This window comes from Rhizophagus irregularis, chromosome 3 (assembly GCF_026210795.1).
Source record: "Rhizophagus irregularis chromosome 3, complete sequence".
In the NCBI taxonomy this organism is placed as follows: domain Eukaryota; kingdom Fungi; phylum Glomeromycota; class Glomeromycetes; order Glomerales; family Glomeraceae; genus Rhizophagus; species Rhizophagus irregularis.
This window is the reverse complement of record NC_089431.1, coordinates 2,070,226-2,088,044: the sequence shown is the minus strand read 5'-3', so window position 1 is coordinate 2,088,044 and position 17,819 is coordinate 2,070,226. Positions and strand designations below refer to the sequence as shown.

Below are 17,819 nucleotides of genomic sequence, written 5' to 3'. Positions count from 1 at the left end.
GATATCACCTATATTGAAATAAAATTTATTAATAAAATTAATAGGCGAAATCACCTAGGTTAAATCACCTATTTAAACTTATTAAATTATAATAAAATCAATGGGTGATATTACCCGAGAGATATCACCCCAGGTGAAAATTAGTTATAATCTTATTTTTTTATATTGTAATTAATAATTTTATTACTATTTAGATGCTAACAATAAATCCATATCCAGGAGATAATAGTATTATTGTAATAATTAACAATGCAAGAATCCATCATAATAATGAATTAATAGTTTTATTGGAAGAATTAGGATGTTGTGTTGTTTTTCTTCCACCTTATTCTCCTGATTTTAACTCCATTGAGACTGCATTTTCAACTGTTAAATTATGAATTAAACATAATCATGATTTTATGAAAGCTTGTAATGATTCCATATATGTATTATTAGTTACGTGTAGTCAAATTTTATCTCAAATAGCAAAATCATATCATCGGGAAATTTTTTAAGATACAGAACTGCGGAGATCTGTAAAATTAGCAGATCTCCGCATTTTTTATATGAATTTATATGAAAGTCTGCGATTTTGCAGATTTCTGCTTTTTTTTTATGTGAAATTTATGCGGAAGTCTGTGATTTTGCAGATTTTTGCTTTTTTTTCATTAAAATATCAGTTTGATCTGCAATTTCATCATTGATTTAATATTTAAACTTTGATTAACTTTAACTTGATTTAATACTTAAATGATTTTTTTTACAATACTCTTTAAAAAAAAAAACTTTACAAGACTTTAAAAAAATAATTTTTTCTATAACACTTATTACTAAAGAAAAAAACTTTGTAAAATAATTTCTTTTCTTTTACCGTTACAATATAAATCCTAAAGAAAGACTTTATAAGTTGTTATAGTTACAAATATTTTTAGGAGATGAACATGAAGAAGAAGAAGAGAAAAATTCAAGTGATGAAGAGAATAATATCATTTTACAAACAGTTTTAATAAAATGAATAAATACACGGTATTTAGAACCAAGATTATACCACGTAGTGAAGTCAAAGCATTGGTGGCAAAATGTTCTTCCATTTTATGATATTACTCGATTTAAAAAAATTTTAAGAATGCATCCACATAACTTCCAACAATTAGCCAACCTTATACGATCCCATCATGTATTTTCATCACAAGGAAATAAACCTCAAGCTTGTGTTGAATTTCAGTTAGCTGTATTTTTTTGTCGACTTGGATCTACTGGAAGTTTGTTTGAAGTTTGTTCAAGATTTGGAATAGGAGAAGGGACGGTAATTCTTTATACTAAACGAGTTATTCAAGCAATTTTAGCAAAAAAAAGAGGTTTGTTAAGTGGCCTACTTCAGAAGAGCGTAAAAAAGTTAATGAAGGATTTGAAAATTTAGGAGGGCTGAAAAATGTAATTGGAGCAGTTGATGGAACCTATATTCCTATGAGAAATGCTCCAAATAAAGATCCAGAGGTTTACTTTACTAGAAAAAAACGCTATGCTATTCACTGTCAAGGTATTGTAAATGATAGAGGCATTTTTACTAGTTTTGATGTTGGCTGGCCGGGCTCAGTACATGATGCCCAAGTTTATAGAATTTCTTTTTTTTATAAAGATTATTCTCATCTTATTCAAGATGATGATTATCTTTTGGGTGATTCAGCTTATCCTATTTCTCCTTTCTTAATCCCACCTTTTAAAGATCCATCTTCTCGAAAACACAAAAAATTTAATCAATTCCATTCATGTCATCGAGTTGTAATAGAAAATACCTTCGGGAGATTAAAAGCGAGATTTAGAATGTTAAAGGATCTTGATATTAAAATGGTTAAGATGGGAGTATTATTCACATGTTGTGCAATAATTTTACATAACTTTTTAGAAATAAATATGGATATTTGGGAGGGTGATTTCAATAATAATATAGAAGAAGATGATAATGGCGAAAATGATAATTATACATTAAGGAATAATGATGAGGTATTAAAAAGAACTGGGTAGGCTAAAAGAAATTTAATCTTTCATCAACATTTTTCATAAATTTTTCATAAATAATATATCATGCATATTTTAAAAGATATTTTCATCAAATATATGATAAATAAAAGATTTAAATTTTAAGTTTATTGAATTTTTAAAAAAATACAATACATGTTAAATTCTTAAATAAAAAATTTGCAGCAAAATGTTTTGTTATTCACAAATTTATTGTTAAATCCATTATTATTATATTATTACCTATTATATTATATTACTATTATTATTATTATGATTATTGTTATTACTATTATTATTGCTATTGTTATTATTGCTACTACTTATTAACGTTAAATTGCAACTATTCTAAAGATAATTTATATTGCAACATTCTTAAATCCAATTCTTTCATTCTAATCTCATATTGCATACGTGATTGCTCTATTTCAAACTCCATTTTCTTTCGCAATGTTCCAGCTTTAATTCGCTCAACTTCTAATTCTTCTTTTTTAAAAACTGTTTCTGCTTCTCTAATTTCCTTTTAAACTACTTGCTTCTTTTCAAACAGGTCATTCTCAGAGGCAAGTTGTTTTTCCCAAATTATTTGTCTTGCATTACTCATAGAAATCATGGCTTCGGCTAATGGATCCTGTGAAAGAGATTTTTATTTTTTAGTAATTTGATTATCTTTTTTTTCTGCTAAAACTTCTTCGTTAGTTTCTGTTTCTTTTTCTTTAAAATTGTCAAACAATTGAACATCATCAGAAAATCCATCTACTAAAAATCCCGGATTGTGATTTTTACGAGTTCCAAATAAAGCATCAAGTCTGTCAAACCATTTTCATTTTACTTGCGTCTCTCTTCGTGTTTTGTTCTCCTTTTCTTTAATTTTATTATACTTAGTTACAAGACGAGATACTTTATTTTTAATCTGCTCTCACGACTTTCCTGAAAAAATCTTAGTAGCAGCTGTTTTGGCAAAATTGGACTTATTTTTTTTGTAAATATCAAAATTATCTTCAAGAAAACTTATCAATAATCCGGTATTTGTATCATCCCAGCCAGTTTCTTCTTTAACAGAACTTGCTCTTTCTGTTTTTTGGCCATTATTCTTTTTAGAAACTTTAGTGATTACAGGTGTTGAAACATCAGTAGTAAGTACCGTCACTTCTTGAATTTCTGATGGAGTAAATGTTAATACAGCTATAACATAAGGGTCCCGTACAGGTGTTTGTGGTTTAGGAGCAATTGGACGAAAAGTAGATTTTGGAATAGGCATGGTAAAAGTTAGAACTTCAAAAAGTTTAACGCAAAAAATGTGCAGACGCTAGCACAGGTCGAAGGGGCACCATTGTCCAAAATTCAAAAAATGCAAATTCCACATTTTTCTGGAAAATGGTGGGAAATTGTGGAAAATGCTGCATTACGCTGAGCAATTTTTTGGAATAGCATTGTTACAACATTGTCCGATTTAGCAAATTTTATGAAAATTTGGGAAAATGCTACATTATATCTCAAATGTAACATTTCGTAACATTTCATAACATTGTTATAACATTGTCATTAAAATCAAATTTTGCTTTTTTTTTGTCAAATGTTCCAATTTTCTTGCAAATGGTGCATTTTTATGAAAATTCCACATTTTATTTCAAATGTAATAACATTTCATAAAATTGTTATAACATTGTCAATTAAAATTAAATTTTGCTTTTTTTTTGTCAAATGTTCCAATTTTCTTGCAAATGGTGCATTTTTATGAAAATGCCACATTTTATCTTCAATGTGATATCATTGTAACAACATTTCATAAAATTGTTATAACATTGTCAATTAAAATCAAATTTTGTCAAATATTCCGATTTTCTGGCAAATGGTGCATTTTTTTATGAAAATTCTATATTTTTTGTCAAATGTTGCATATTTTCAGCAAATTTTATGTTTTTTTGGTCAAATGTTTCATTTTCGACAGAATGTTAAAATGTTACATTTTTTTTTTGAAAATGCTCAATAATATGGCATTACACTGGAAAATGTAGCATTTCACCAAATTACACTAAAAAGCATCACAATTATCACATTTTTTGGAAAATTCCACATTACACTAAAAAATGTAGCAATATACTAGATTATGTAGCATTACACTAAAAAATACCGCAATTACACTAGACGATGTAGCATTACACTAAAAAGTACCACAATTATCATATTTTTTAGAAAATTTTGCGTTATACTGGAAAATGTAACATTATGCTAGAAAATGCGGAATTGCACTAAAAAACGCGGAATTGCACTAAAAAACACAAAAAAATACTACAATTACACAGGATAACGTAGCATTACACTTAATTACATTAGATAATTTTTTATTTATTTGTAAAATTACAGACATTATTAAATTTATAATATTTATATTCTAACGCATTATTTAACATTAAATTCACATTGTTAATATTAACAATGTATCAACACGATGTGTTGTTTAATTTATATATACGAAACCTTACTACTGAAGGACTCCCTCTTTTTGTCACTATAAACAGGCGGAGGGAGCAGCAAGGTGGCTCTCCCCCTATAGGTACTTTATGGCCTCTACCTGTTTACAGAGGAGGGGCTTTTCGTAAAGTTATTAGATAGATATATATATATGTATATATATAAGTATATATATACATCTATCAAAAAATTATAATAAAAAAAAAAAATTATTTCGGGGAAAAAGCCCCTATTTATATAAATTTTATATCACGTGCATCACGTGATATTACTTAATAATTACCGCAGCTTAGCTGCGGTATAATGAAAAAAAAAATTAAGCTTTTTTTAGCAAAAGCTTAATTTTTTTTTCTCAGGCTTTTACTTACCCCTTCTTTCGCCATTTCACCTTCCCTGTTTCTCTCACCTTCCCCTTCCCCTTTTCCCTTTCGTTCTCCCCCTCCCTTTTCGTTCCATTTCCCCTTTCCTTTTCGTTCTCCCCCTCCCTTTTCGTTCCATTTCCCTTTTCCTTTCGTTCTTTTCGTTCCATTTCCCTTTTCCTTTCGTTCTTTTCGTTCCATTTCCCCTTTCCTTTTCGTTCCCTCCTCCCTTTTTGTTTCATTTTCCCCTTTCCCCTTTTGTTCTTCCTCCCTTTTCGTCCTTTTCCCTTTCGTTTTCCCCTTTCCCTTTTCGTTCTTCTTTTTCCCTTCCCTTCCCTTCCCCTTTTACCGTAAATTAGAAATATCGGAAATTTCCTTTCAGAAAAACAAAAGGGTAAGTTTCGAATTGTTCGATTCGAAACTTTAATATTTTTTTTATTTTTTAGGAAACGTTTCTAACGTTTCCTATATCTTCTTTTTTTTATAGGTCTTTTCGCCGTATTCAACTTGGAAAAACGAAACGGTAAGTTTCGAGGCGTTCGCCTTGAAACTTTTTTAAAAAAATCTTTTAATTTAGGAAACATTACTAACGTTTCCAATAATTCTTTTTTTTTGTAGGTTTTTTTGGCGTACTCGACTTAGAAAACGAAATGGTAAGTTTCGAGGTGTTCGCCTCGAAACTTTTTTTCTAAATTCTTTTTAGGAAACATACTGACGTTTCCTTTCTTTTTTTTTTATAGATTTTTCGGTGGTTTGACTTTGGGAAATGAGAAACCGAAAGGTAAGTTTCGAAGCGTTTCGCTTCGAAACTTTTTTTAAAAAAAATTTTTTAATTTTTTGTAAGGAAACGTTTCTAAGTTTCCTTTTCCTTTTCTTTTGTAGGAACGCCGGACGTTTGGATAATGTATTTCGAAACGAACGGTAAGTTTCGCAAAGAATCGTTGCGAAACTTAATTAATTATTTTTTTTTTATTAAAAGAAACGATTAACTAACGTTTCTTTCTTTTACTTTTGTAGGTTCCGGACGTTTGGATAATGAATTTCGAAATGAGCCGTAAGTTTAAGTTTTAAAACAACATGCTATGTTGCGAAACTTTATTTTATTAATTTTTTTTTTAAAGAAACGATACTAACGTTTCTTTTTTTTCCTTTTTTTAGATTCCGGACGTTTGGATGATGAATTTCGAAATGAACCGGTAAGTTTCGCAACATTGTGTTGCGAAACTTTATTTTATTAATTTTTTTTTTAAAGAAACGATACTAACGTTTCTTTTTTCTTTTTTTTAGATTCGGACGTTTGGATGATGAATTTCGAAACGAACCGGTAAGTTTCGCAACATTGTGTTGCGAAACTTTATTTTATTAATTTTTTTTTTAAAGAAACGATACTAACGTTTCTTTTTTCCTTTTTTTAGATTCCGGACGTTTGGATGATGAATTTCGAACTTGAACGGTAAGTTTCGCAACATTGTGTTGCGAAACTTTATTTTATTAATTTTTTTTTGAAACGATACTAACGTTTCTTTTTTCCTTTTGATTCCGGACGTTTGGATTTTTTTTAAAAGAAACGAACGGAAGTTTTAACATTGTGTTGCGAAACTTTATTTTTATTTATTTTTTTAAGAAACGTTAACTAACGTTTCTTTTCTTATTTTTGTAGTAACGCCGGACGAAATTTTTGGGTGAAAGGTAATATTTTCGTTTTTTTTGTTAATAATTTTTTCTACGAAACGTTAACTAACGTTTCAGTTTTTTTTTATAGATCCATGGCTTCGCCTCCAGGACGAGATTTCGAAGGTAAATATTTACCTTCGAATCAATTTTGTTTTTTTTTTTGTTTAACGAAATGTTAGTAAACGTTTACTAACGTTTCGTTTATCTTTATTTTTGTAGTTTATTTTCCGGTCGCCTTCTGTACGGAAGAATTTTGAAGGTAAATATAAGAACCTTCGAAGTTTATTTGTTTTATTTACAATGAAACGTTTACTAACTTTCGGTTTTCATTTTTAAGGTTCCAGGATGCCGTTTCAACATTTCGAAGGTATTAGAACTTCGAAATTATTGGATTTTTGTTATGTAACAAAACATTGTTTAAAGTTTCGTTTATTTTTTTTTTTTGTAGGTTAAAGGAACGGAAAAATGAAAGGGAAAGGTGAAGACGAAAGGGGAAAGAGAAAGGGAAAACTGAAATGGAGTGGGGAACATTTCGAAGGTATACTTGAAATGTTTGTTATACCTTCGAAATGTTTTAACTTTTTTTAGTTCGGTGGCTCATGGACATAGGAATTCAATATTTTGAAGGTATATTATACTTCGAAATATCTTTTATTTTGATTTTTTTCAACGAAACATATATTAACGTTTCGTTTTTTCTTTTTTTAGGTTCGGCGATCCTTGTATGGAATTTAACATTTCAAAGGTATATAACTTCGAAATGTTTTTTATTTTGATTTTTTTCAACGAAACGTATATTAATGTTTCATTTTTTTCTTTTTTAAGTTTTCACCGGCTTTTACTTCGGCACTGGACATTTGATACATGAATGAATTAGAGGTGTGGATTATCCATAGATCATCGGATATCTGATGAATATAGATCAATATAGATTCTCATCGTTAAATAATAATTGTGCATTTGTTAATAAATAATATTGTAATAAATTATGTAAAATTATTAAATCAGTGTTTTAAATTGTCACAGCGTTTACACTAAATTGTTTAAAATTATTACTAAATTTCACACAATTGTCCAAAATTATTGCAAAATTTCACTAAATTGTCTCGAAAATGTTGCATTTTATACCGTTTACACTCAATTGTCCAAAATCGGTAAAACATTTTCACTCAATTGTCCGAAATTATCCTAAATTTCACTAAATTATTCAAAGATTTAACTAACATTTACCGAAAAAATGCAAAATTCACCACAATTTTCCACAATTTGCATTACGTTTGCATAACATTGCTAAAAATTCGCCTAAATTTTCAACAATTTACATAACATTACTAAAAATACACTACAATTTACCACCATTTGCATTACGTTTGCATAAAATTACTAAAATTCACTATAATTCACCACAATTTGCATTACGTTTACATAACATTACTAAAAATTTGACTAAATTTACCACAATTTGCATTATGTTTGCATAACATTACTAAAAATTTGACTAAATTTACTACAATTTGCATTACGTTTACATAAAATTACTAAAAATTTGACTAAATTTACCACAATTCGTATTACGTTTACATAAAATTACTAAAAATTTGACTAAATTTACTACAATTTGCATTACGTTTACATAAAATTACTAAAAATTTGCCTAAAATTCACCTTAATTTACATTACGTTTGCATAAAATTACTAAAAATTTAACTAAATTCACCACAATTTGCACTTCGTTTGCATATCATTACTAAAGATTTGCCTAAAATTTCCCACAATTTAATGATAATTTACTGAAAAATTTCTCAACATTTGAATTAGGAATTCTGTAGGAATTCCGCCATTTTGACAAAATTTGCCAAATTGTAAGACCTCCATTATCCCAAAATTGTAACACAATTTACCCCAATTTACCGGGATAATTCTCAATTTGCCAGAAAAATTCCAGGCAAATTTTGCGACAATGACATCTGTTCGACCTGTGTAGATGTGTCATTTATTATATAGATCGTAATCAGGGAAAAACACCAATTTTTGTAGATCGGTATGACTGACCACTGACCGCATCAGCAACCAATTATTTAAGGGTGTAAATTTTCGATCAATCCGGTCAGATCTAGAATTGAACAGGGCTATTGTATCAATCTGATACGATCTATAAATGAATAGAGCTAGTAACTGATTATACTATCAAGATTATTAATAGATCTACCAATCATGTGATTTACTAATATGATAAACTATGAAGGCCCCATCTTATGTTAGGGGTGAAGCCAAGGTAACTTAACATATATCTGGTGGCCTAAGTTTAGGAATTATGCACATGCATATGCGTTAATTCCAGCCAGTTCCATACATTAATATCATATGTTCCAGTATACATTAAGAAACCCATCTAAAAATTTTTGGTAACACTTTGTATTACTAATCTAAAAATAGTAGATATATCTATCAAGTTTTTACTTCTCACCTTCACTATCTTGATTCAGTCAGGTTTCTAGATATGTTTTTTTATATTTGTTTTTAATAGGTTTTAAATTGTATTTCTCCTGACTATCCATAAAATAAATAAATAAATAGGTGTTTTTTCCCTTAAAATATATATTATTCTTTTTTATTATAATTTACTTTTTAATCTTATTGTATTTTATTTTGTTGTAAAAATAAAAACGCGTTTTTTATATTAAATAAAAATTTATTTACAACTTTGGACATATAAAGGTAAACTATCAAGTTTTGAATAAGAATAAGACTTTTTTATTTAATACATAGTAAAAATTATTTTTTTATTACTATTATTAAATTATATAAATAACACGAAGATTTATTGTTAAATTTCTAAATAATAAATAATTTTATATTCATTTATTTTAATAAAAAAAAACCAATAATTTTATAAAGTGAAAAGGACTATAACTGATAAGAAATGTTTAAATTAAACGTTTCTTTAATTTTTTTTTTATGAAATCTACAAGATAAATGTTCCTGACCAATAAAACTCATCAAGTCACGTTACCAAAAATTTTTGGTGGTATTCTTGGGGTAGTTATATGATACCGATATACTGATACGCGTGAAACCCATAATTTGTCTCTCATAAATTATAATGGACGCAAAAAATGATTACTGAAAAATACTCGGAAAAAGTTGCGATAATTTTCTTCACGAGTACCCTGTTGCAAAGAAAGAATGACGCTTCTTTTGTAGAAAATTCCCAGACAAAAGAACAGCGAAGGCTTAATGTGCAAAGTTGTACGCAGCTTCTGGAAGGAAATTGAGGAAAAAACCGCTATCCAAACTGCCTCTCTAGGATATCTCAACATATTATTTGGAAGAGCGGTAAGATATCAGAATAGAACGTATATAAAGTATCTGGACTGTATTCGTCTATTCTAACACTTTTTTTCTGCGAACAGCTTACTCAATATGCACATGCATAGGAAGTATCAATCAAAGGTGTTAAACTACAAACTCTTCAAAAGCGAGAAAATGAGACTGAAGGAATTGAATTGTCAAGTAAAAAGGTAAAATATTGTAACATGTAATAGACTTGGAACCCTTAGGCAGGTGCCTGGGTGAGAATTTAATCAATTACTCTACTGCATCAAATGACTTGATCTATGTTCAGCATCTTCTCCAACACTTCTACTTCTTGTACAAAATGACACCTTGCTCCAAGCTTTGTCTGAACGTGAATTTAATTCAATCATATAGACGTCCACCTTTATTGAGAAACGCCTTCCTTGAAAAAACTGATATTAAGTTTAATTACGGAGAGTTAGCATCAATATCCTATAACAAACTCAAAGAAATCTTAAACATTGTTGGAAAGAGTGATCCGAAGCTTGATGGAAAAGCTCATTAGGTACAGAAGTCTTAGCGCAAGAAGATGGGATTCTAAATACACGCAGAAAGAGAAAAGGTGATCTCAGAAAGCTAGAATACTGCACAAAAGTGATTTTAACAGCTTTGTATATGTCGCTTCTTTCTTCTGCAAAAGCTAGAATTATAGATATCAAAACATATTGTTTACAATCTAACGGATTTCAACTTACTATATCAGCATCAAAATATCTTTTCGAAAAACACAATTATAATGATGGACTTACAAAATATCAAGGTACCGAGGACAGTGGAAGCTTTCTCAAAACTCATAATAGCCATAAAAGTCATTTTATCGTGGAAAGCAAGGACAAGGAAGAATACAGATGTTTTCTATGAGGTACTAAAAGAGGGTCGCAGTCGCCTAAAAAATGAGGAGCAATTCACCCCAAAAAAATTTCTATAAATTAATGGTATAATGTATTTTTTATTTTACATAATAAAGAATAATAAAGATTTCAAGTTGAAAGGGGCATTCATGTTCAGAGGTTTTAAATTTTTTTTTGTGTTCACAGCTCCCAAATTTTTCTGCGTTTTAATATTTTCTAGACATATGGTTATCGTTCCGTTAATGTATATACTTATCAACGAAGCATTTAATAAAGTTTTGCCCATATTGGGCCTTATTTTTTCGCTCTAACAAAATGATGAAAATTATTACTTGTTTCATTGAAGAAGATAAATGTGATTTTTGTGCTTCTGTGAGGCGAGGGAATAATGGCATTTATTACGTAAATAATATTACATAACCCAGTTAGATATCATTTGTTAAATTTTATTTTATATAAAATATATTTGTATCAGAACATGAGCGTGGAAATAGCCGAAACTAAGTTTGAGGATAAAAGTCTACTACTGTATATAATTTTTTAATAAGTCATATGGTTGAGTTGTATAATCAAATAGCAGTTATGCAAAAAGTAGATTTTTATTTGTATAACAAATTAACAATAATGATTTTACTATAGGTAAAATTTTTATTTTGTATAATGAATTATAGAATTTTATATATATATATATTTAAATGATTTATTTTTTGTTTAAGAAATTTTTAAAATATTTTTTAATAACACAGGTCGAAGGGGCACCATTGTCCAAAATTCAAAAAATGCAAATTCCACATTTTTCTGGTAAATGGTGGGAAATTGTGGAAAATGCTGCATTACGCTGAGCAATTTTTTGGAATAGCATTGTTACAACATTGTCCGATTTAGCAAATTTTATGAAATTTTGGGAAAATGCTACATTATATCTCAAATGTAACATTTCGTAACATTTCGTGACATTGTTATAACATTGTCATTAAAATCAAATTTTGCTTTTTTTGTCAAATGTTCCAATTTTCTTGCAAATGGTGCATTTTTATGAAAATGCCACATTTTATCTCCAATGCGATATTATTGTAACAACATTTCATAAAATTGTTGTAACAATTATCAATTAAAATCAAATTTTGTCAAATATTCCAATTTTCTAGCAAATGTGCATTTTTTATGAAAATTCTATATTTTTTGTCAAATGTTGCATATTTTCAGCAAATTTTATGTTTTTTTGGTCAAATGTTTCATTTTCGTCAGAATGTTAAAATGTTACAATTTTTTTTTGGAAAATGCTCAATAATATAGCATTACACTGGAAAATGTAGCATTTCACCAAATTACACTAGACAATGTAGCATTACACTAAAAAGTACCACAATTATCATATTTTTTAGAAAATTTCGCGTTATACTGGAAAATGTAACATTATGCTAGACAATGTGGAATTGCACTAAAAAATGCAGAATTGCACTAAAAAACACAAAAAAATACTACAATTACACTGAATAACGTAGCATTACACTTAATTACATTAAAATTATTAGGATAATTTTTATTTATGCTGGAAAATGTAACATTATGCTAGAAAATGCGGAATTGCACTAAAAAACGCGGAATTGCACTAAAGAACACAAAAAAATACTACAATTACATTGGATAACGTAGCATTACACTTAATTACATTAAAATTGATGATAATTTTTATTTATTTGTAAATTACGGACATTATTAAATTTATAATATTTATATTCCAAACGCATTATTTAACATTAAACACATTGTTAATATTAACAATGTAACAACACGATGTGTTGTGATATGTTGTTTAATTTAATACTAAACCTTACTACTGAAAGGCTCAATTTTTTTCTTTTATTATTATAAACAGGCGGAGGAGCAGCATAGCTCTCCCCTCATAGGTACTTTATGGCCTCTACCTGTTTACAGAGGAGGGGCTTTTCATAAAGTTTATTAGATAGATATATATATATGTATATATATAAGTATATATATACATCTATCAATTAAATTGAAAAAATTATAAAAAAAGAAAAAAAAAAGTTTCGGGAAAAAGCCCCCTATTTATATAAAATACATGTCACGTGTATCACGTGAGTACGTGACATGAACTTGGTTAAACTGCAGCCGCAGCCGCAGTTCATTTTTTAACTAACCTAAAAATACTAAAAATAAACTATTGCAGCCGCAGCCGCAGTTCATTTTTTTAACTAACCTAAAAATACTAAAAATAAACTATTGCAGCCGCAGCCGCAGTTTTTTTTTAGAGTTTAAAAAAAAACTAATTTAGTTTATTTTGCTCTTTCCTTCTTCTCACCATTTTCCCGTCACCCTCCCTCTCGTTTCTCCTTCCCTCTCTCTCCCCACTTCCCTCTCTCTCGTCCTTCCCCCTTACCTTTCCCATTTCCCGTTGGTATAGCAATTATCGTTACATTTGGAGAAGTCAGGTAAAGTTTGTTATCTTACGAAACTATTTTTTTTTTTATTTTTTTCTTTATTAAGAAATGTTTTAACGTTTCTTTTACTTTATTTTTGTAGATTCCGGTGCCAGGTTTCCGAAATGGCAAAATGTAAGTTTGTTTAGCGAAACTTCTTATATTTTTATTTTTTAATTAAGAAACGTTCTAACGTTTCTTTTACTTTTTTTTGTAGGTCAGGAGAACGCCAAGTTTCAGCATGAATATTCGTTAATGGCCCTCCTCGATTCTAAAACGGAAATGTAAGTTTAACGAAACTTAATTATATTTATATTTTTATTTTAATTAAGAAACGTTTTAACGTTTCTTTTACTTTTTTGTAGTGCAGGAGAACGCCAAGTTTCAGCATGAATATTCATTAATGGCCAAAACGGAAATGTAAGTTTCATTTTAACGAAACTTATATTATATTTTTTTTAATTAAGAAACGTTCTATAACGTTTCTTTTACTTTTTTTGTAGGTTCGGTAGTTCCGGTGCTCCAGGATTCCTAAAACGGAAAATGTAAGTTTCGTTTTTAACGAAACTTAACGAAACTTATTATATTATATTTTTTTAATTAAGAAACGTTCTAACGTTTCTTTTACTTTTTTTGTAGGTTCGTATCTCCAAGATTCCGAAACGTCAACATGTAAGTTTCATTTTAATGAAACTTAAAATATTTTATTTTCTTTTTAATTAAGAAACGTTCTCTAACATTTCTTCTACTTTTTTTGTAAGTTCCGGTGCTCCAGGATTCTGAAACGGAAAAATGTAAGTTTCATTTCATCAACGAAACTTATCTTTTTTGTTTTTTTTAATTAAGAAACGTTCTAACGTTTCTTTTACTTTTTCATTTCTTGTAGGTCTCCAATTCGGGTATCATTGGAAAGTGAAAATGTGGTAAGTTTGCAACGAAACTTACCGTGTTTTTTTTTTTATTATTAGAAACATTTTTTAACGTTTCTTTTCTATTTTTTTTGTAGGTTCGAGCGGAATGACGGCTTTGGTAAGTTTCGCAACAAAAAAAACGTTGCAAAACTTCAGTTTGTTTTTTAAAGAAATGTTTTATTAACATTTCTTATTCTCTTTTGTAGGTCCCTCCCTCCAGATTCGAACTTAGGTTTGGATAACGTGTAGGTTTCGAAGTATAACTTCGAAACTTCAGTTTAAATGGTGAGTTTCATGACAAATATCATGAAACTTAAATTTTTTTTTATTAGGAACCGTTTACTAACGTTCCTTTTCTTTTTTGTAGGTTCGGGATATCTGGGAAGCTAACTTAGGAAACATGAATCTCGTAAAACTATTGTTGAATAGAAGCCATTACTTTACGTTCAGGTATTGGATATGGCTTCTGAAATGGTAAGTTTCGTACGTTTCGTTACGAAACTTCTGTTTTATCTTTAAGAAACATTCTAACTGAATGGTTTTCTTTTTTTGTAGATTATTGTAACAAGATAATAGTTCTTTGGCTCCTTGCTTGGTGAGTTTCGAAGATTAATCTTCAAAACTTTTTGTTTTTTTTGATGTTTGTTTTTTTTAACATTATTGTACTTAATTACACGTTATAATTGAATAATTAGATAAATTGTTAATAAAATTAGAATCAATAAATTGTTATAAAATTTGTATAAAATTACACAAAATTGTTGCTTAATTATTACTCAATTGTCAGAAATTGTCTTAAAAATATTACATTTACACTCAATTGTCCAAAAATTGTCAAACAATTGTCACTCAATTGTCTAAAATTGCTAAAAATTTTCTAGCATTTGAAAGTTAAATTTTGGTAAAATGGTCCATTTTTCCAAAATTTGACAAAAAAATACACAATTTACCAGAATTTTCCCGGTAAATTGTGCAACAATGGAAAGTTTTTATTTCAAATTTGCAATTTACGTATCATTACAAAAAATTCATCACAATTTACATAACATTGGCCTAATATTGCTAAAAATTCACCACAATTTGCATTATGTTTGCATAAAATTACTAAAAATTTGACTAAATTCACCTAAATTTTCAACAATTTATATAACATTACTAAAAATACACTACAATTCACCACAATTTGCATTACGTTTGCATAAAATTACTAAAAATTCACTATAATTTACCACAATTTGCATTACGTTTGCATAACATTACTAAAAATTTAACTAAATTCACCACAATTTGCACTTCGTTTACATAACATTACTAAAAATTTGCCTAAAATTCACCACAATTTACATTACGTTTGCATAACATTACTAAAAATTTGACTAAATTCACCACAATTTACACTTCGTTTGCATAACATTACTAAAAATTTGCCTAAAATTTCCCACAATTTAATGATAATTTACTGAAAAATTTCTCAACATTTGAATTAGGAATTTTGTAGGAATTTTGCCATTTTGACAAAATTTGCCAAATTGTAAGTCCTCCATTATCCCAAAATTGTAACACAATTTACCCCAATTTACCGGGATAATTCTCAATTTGCCAGAAAAATTCCAGGCAAATTTTGCGACAATGACATCTGTTCGACCTGTGTAAAGAGTTTCTTAATTTGTTTTAAAAAACACTTGAAATATTTTTTAATTTATTATATATCTTGACTATACATGCTGCCCAAATTATTTTGGGATGTCATAATTATAATTTGGGATGCCATAATTCATTCGGTTTATATATAATTTACTATGTAAAGTGCCAAATAATTTGGGATGTCATAATTGAATTTGGGATTTTACTTATAATTACGGCAGTCCAAAATAATTTGGGTGGCATGTATAATCTTGACATTCACATAAAGAGATGAAACAAAGCTTATAGATTCATCTTAATAAGACAAGTTGAATGGTGGTAATTTTATATTTTTAGGTATAATAGATAGATGGCAAGTTATGGAATAAATATAAAAATACATAGTGAATAAAAATACAAAGTGCTAATGTGTGATATAATTTAACATCTATTATACCTAGAAATATGAAACTATTACCATTTGATTCATTTTATTAAAATGAATCCAATAAGCTGTGTTTTATTTTTTTATGATCACTGTATAGTAAGATATGTAGCAAAATGTGTTTTCTTTAATTTTATAGTATACATACAAATTTTTGTATAAGACCTACTATATTATATATATTGGATATCAATATTTATAAAGTATCTAAAATTTTAATAATATTTGTTAGGAATTTTTCTTTAAAAAGATTTTTTTTATATAAACTCAAATTTATAATTGTAAAATTTATAATAAAATTTTGAATTTGTATGATGATTTTGTATAAATTTTTTAATAGAATTAGATGTATAAAATTATATTAAAATTTTGGATCTGGATCTATATATTCTTTGAGTTCCAATTTAGCCATTAATTTAGATTTAGCCAAATATTAATTAAATATAAAATTTAACAAAATATTTAGTTATTGCAAAAATAATTTAAACAGGCATTATTAAAATATTTATTTGTAAATTTTATATTTTATAATATATATATATATTGTATTGCTAAACAAGCATCGCTGGTAATAATATTCGATGGTAAAATTATAATATAATACTGGCCAGTATTTTATTAGATTTTTAATTCTGGTTGAAAATATATCATAATCTGGTATAGTGACCGAGTTATTGCGTGAACTTTAGCAATTTACTTTTATCATTTACAACTTATTAAAAATACTAATTTTAAGTTATATACAGTTAAAAAACTGATATTGATATATTAAATTATTAGTATATAATAGATTTTGATAAATTGTAATACTGATTAATTTTCTAATTTTAACTTATATCAAAATTCAGTATAAGTTACCAAACTTATATTTAGTAAGAAATTTAACTTTGAAAAAGAATTAGCCAAAAATTTTAAGTTTTAAGTTAACCTGGTTAATAATATTATAGTAGTTATTTTATAATGTAATAATCAAAAGAAATCCTTTCAATGAGATGTATTTAATAGTTGTTATTTTATATATTTATCATATTTATCAGAAAACGTAATATATATTTTTTTGATTGATACATAGTTTTTGCAATGAAAGGCATAAAACTCAAAAAATATCAAAAATTGAATTGATATTAAATTTGCATTTATTTCAGTAAAAAAACATAATTAACATATAAAGTAAAATTAAAATTTTTTTTTGAGTTTTGTACTTTATTGGCAAAGACCCCAATTAGTCAAGTAATTTTTTTTAAAAGAAAAAAGAGAATTTTTCAAGCAAGTTTTCATTTATTCAAAATTTTATTTGCAATAGTTTTTGCAATTAATACATAAAAGATATCATTATAAAGGATGATGCTTCATTAGTTTTGAAATTCTGATTTAGTCCTTTTATCAAAATCATGTGGAATAATTGAAGCAGCTATATAATTCAAATACATCATTTTTTTAAAAAAAACAATATTATTGAATTAAATTTCCTGAAGTATTAACAAAGTTAAATGAAAGCAGAACAACTAATAATAATACGTTCCAATAGATAACGAATTTAACTTATTAGTGGTGGCTTAACATATGCAACACTTAGCACAATTTCCTTCTTCTTATGATAATTATTTTCATTATATATCGATTATAATCACGTATTTGTCTATTTTTGTATTCTTTGTATACTTCATATTCTCAGTGCA

The 17,819-nt window shown here is 27.6% G+C and overlaps 4 protein-coding genes across 4 annotated transcripts; 2 read left to right on the top strand and 2 right to left on the bottom strand.

Moving 5' to 3' along the window:
• Nucleotides 1-2,647: 2,647 nt before the first annotated feature.
• Nucleotides 2,648-3,262, bottom strand: OCT59_020526 (uncharacterized protein; the record flags this gene model as incomplete). Its single annotated transcript, XM_025326581.2, has 2 exons — nt 2,648-2,810; nt 2,925-3,262. 2 exons carry the CDS (start codon nt 3,260-3,262, stop codon nt 2,648-2,650), a joined length of 501 nt encoding a protein of 166 aa, XP_025175488.2.
• Nucleotides 3,263-4,814: 1,552 nt separating this feature from the next.
• OCT59_020525 (uncharacterized protein) lies at nt 4,815-5,036 on the bottom strand (the record flags this gene model as incomplete). The annotated part of the gene is made up of 1 exon (XM_066149246.1): nt 4,815-5,036. One exon carries the CDS (start codon nt 5,034-5,036, stop codon nt 4,815-4,817), a length of 222 nt encoding a protein of 73 aa, XP_065990174.1.
• A 5,131-nt stretch (nt 5,037-10,167) lies between these two features.
• OCT59_020524 (uncharacterized protein) lies at nt 10,168-10,371 on the top strand (the record flags this gene model as incomplete). Its single annotated transcript, XM_066149245.1, has 1 exon — nt 10,168-10,371. The coding sequence occupies one exon, from the start codon at nt 10,168-10,170 to the stop codon at nt 10,369-10,371; it is 204 nt and encodes a 67-aa protein (XP_065990173.1).
• A 110-nt stretch (nt 10,372-10,481) lies between these two features.
• Nucleotides 10,482-10,727, top strand: OCT59_020523 (uncharacterized protein; the record flags this gene model as incomplete). The annotated part of the gene is made up of 1 exon (XM_066149244.1): nt 10,482-10,727. The coding sequence occupies one exon, from the start codon at nt 10,482-10,484 to the stop codon at nt 10,725-10,727; it is 246 nt and encodes an 81-aa protein (XP_065990172.1).
• Nucleotides 10,728-17,819: the final 7,092 nt, after the last annotated feature.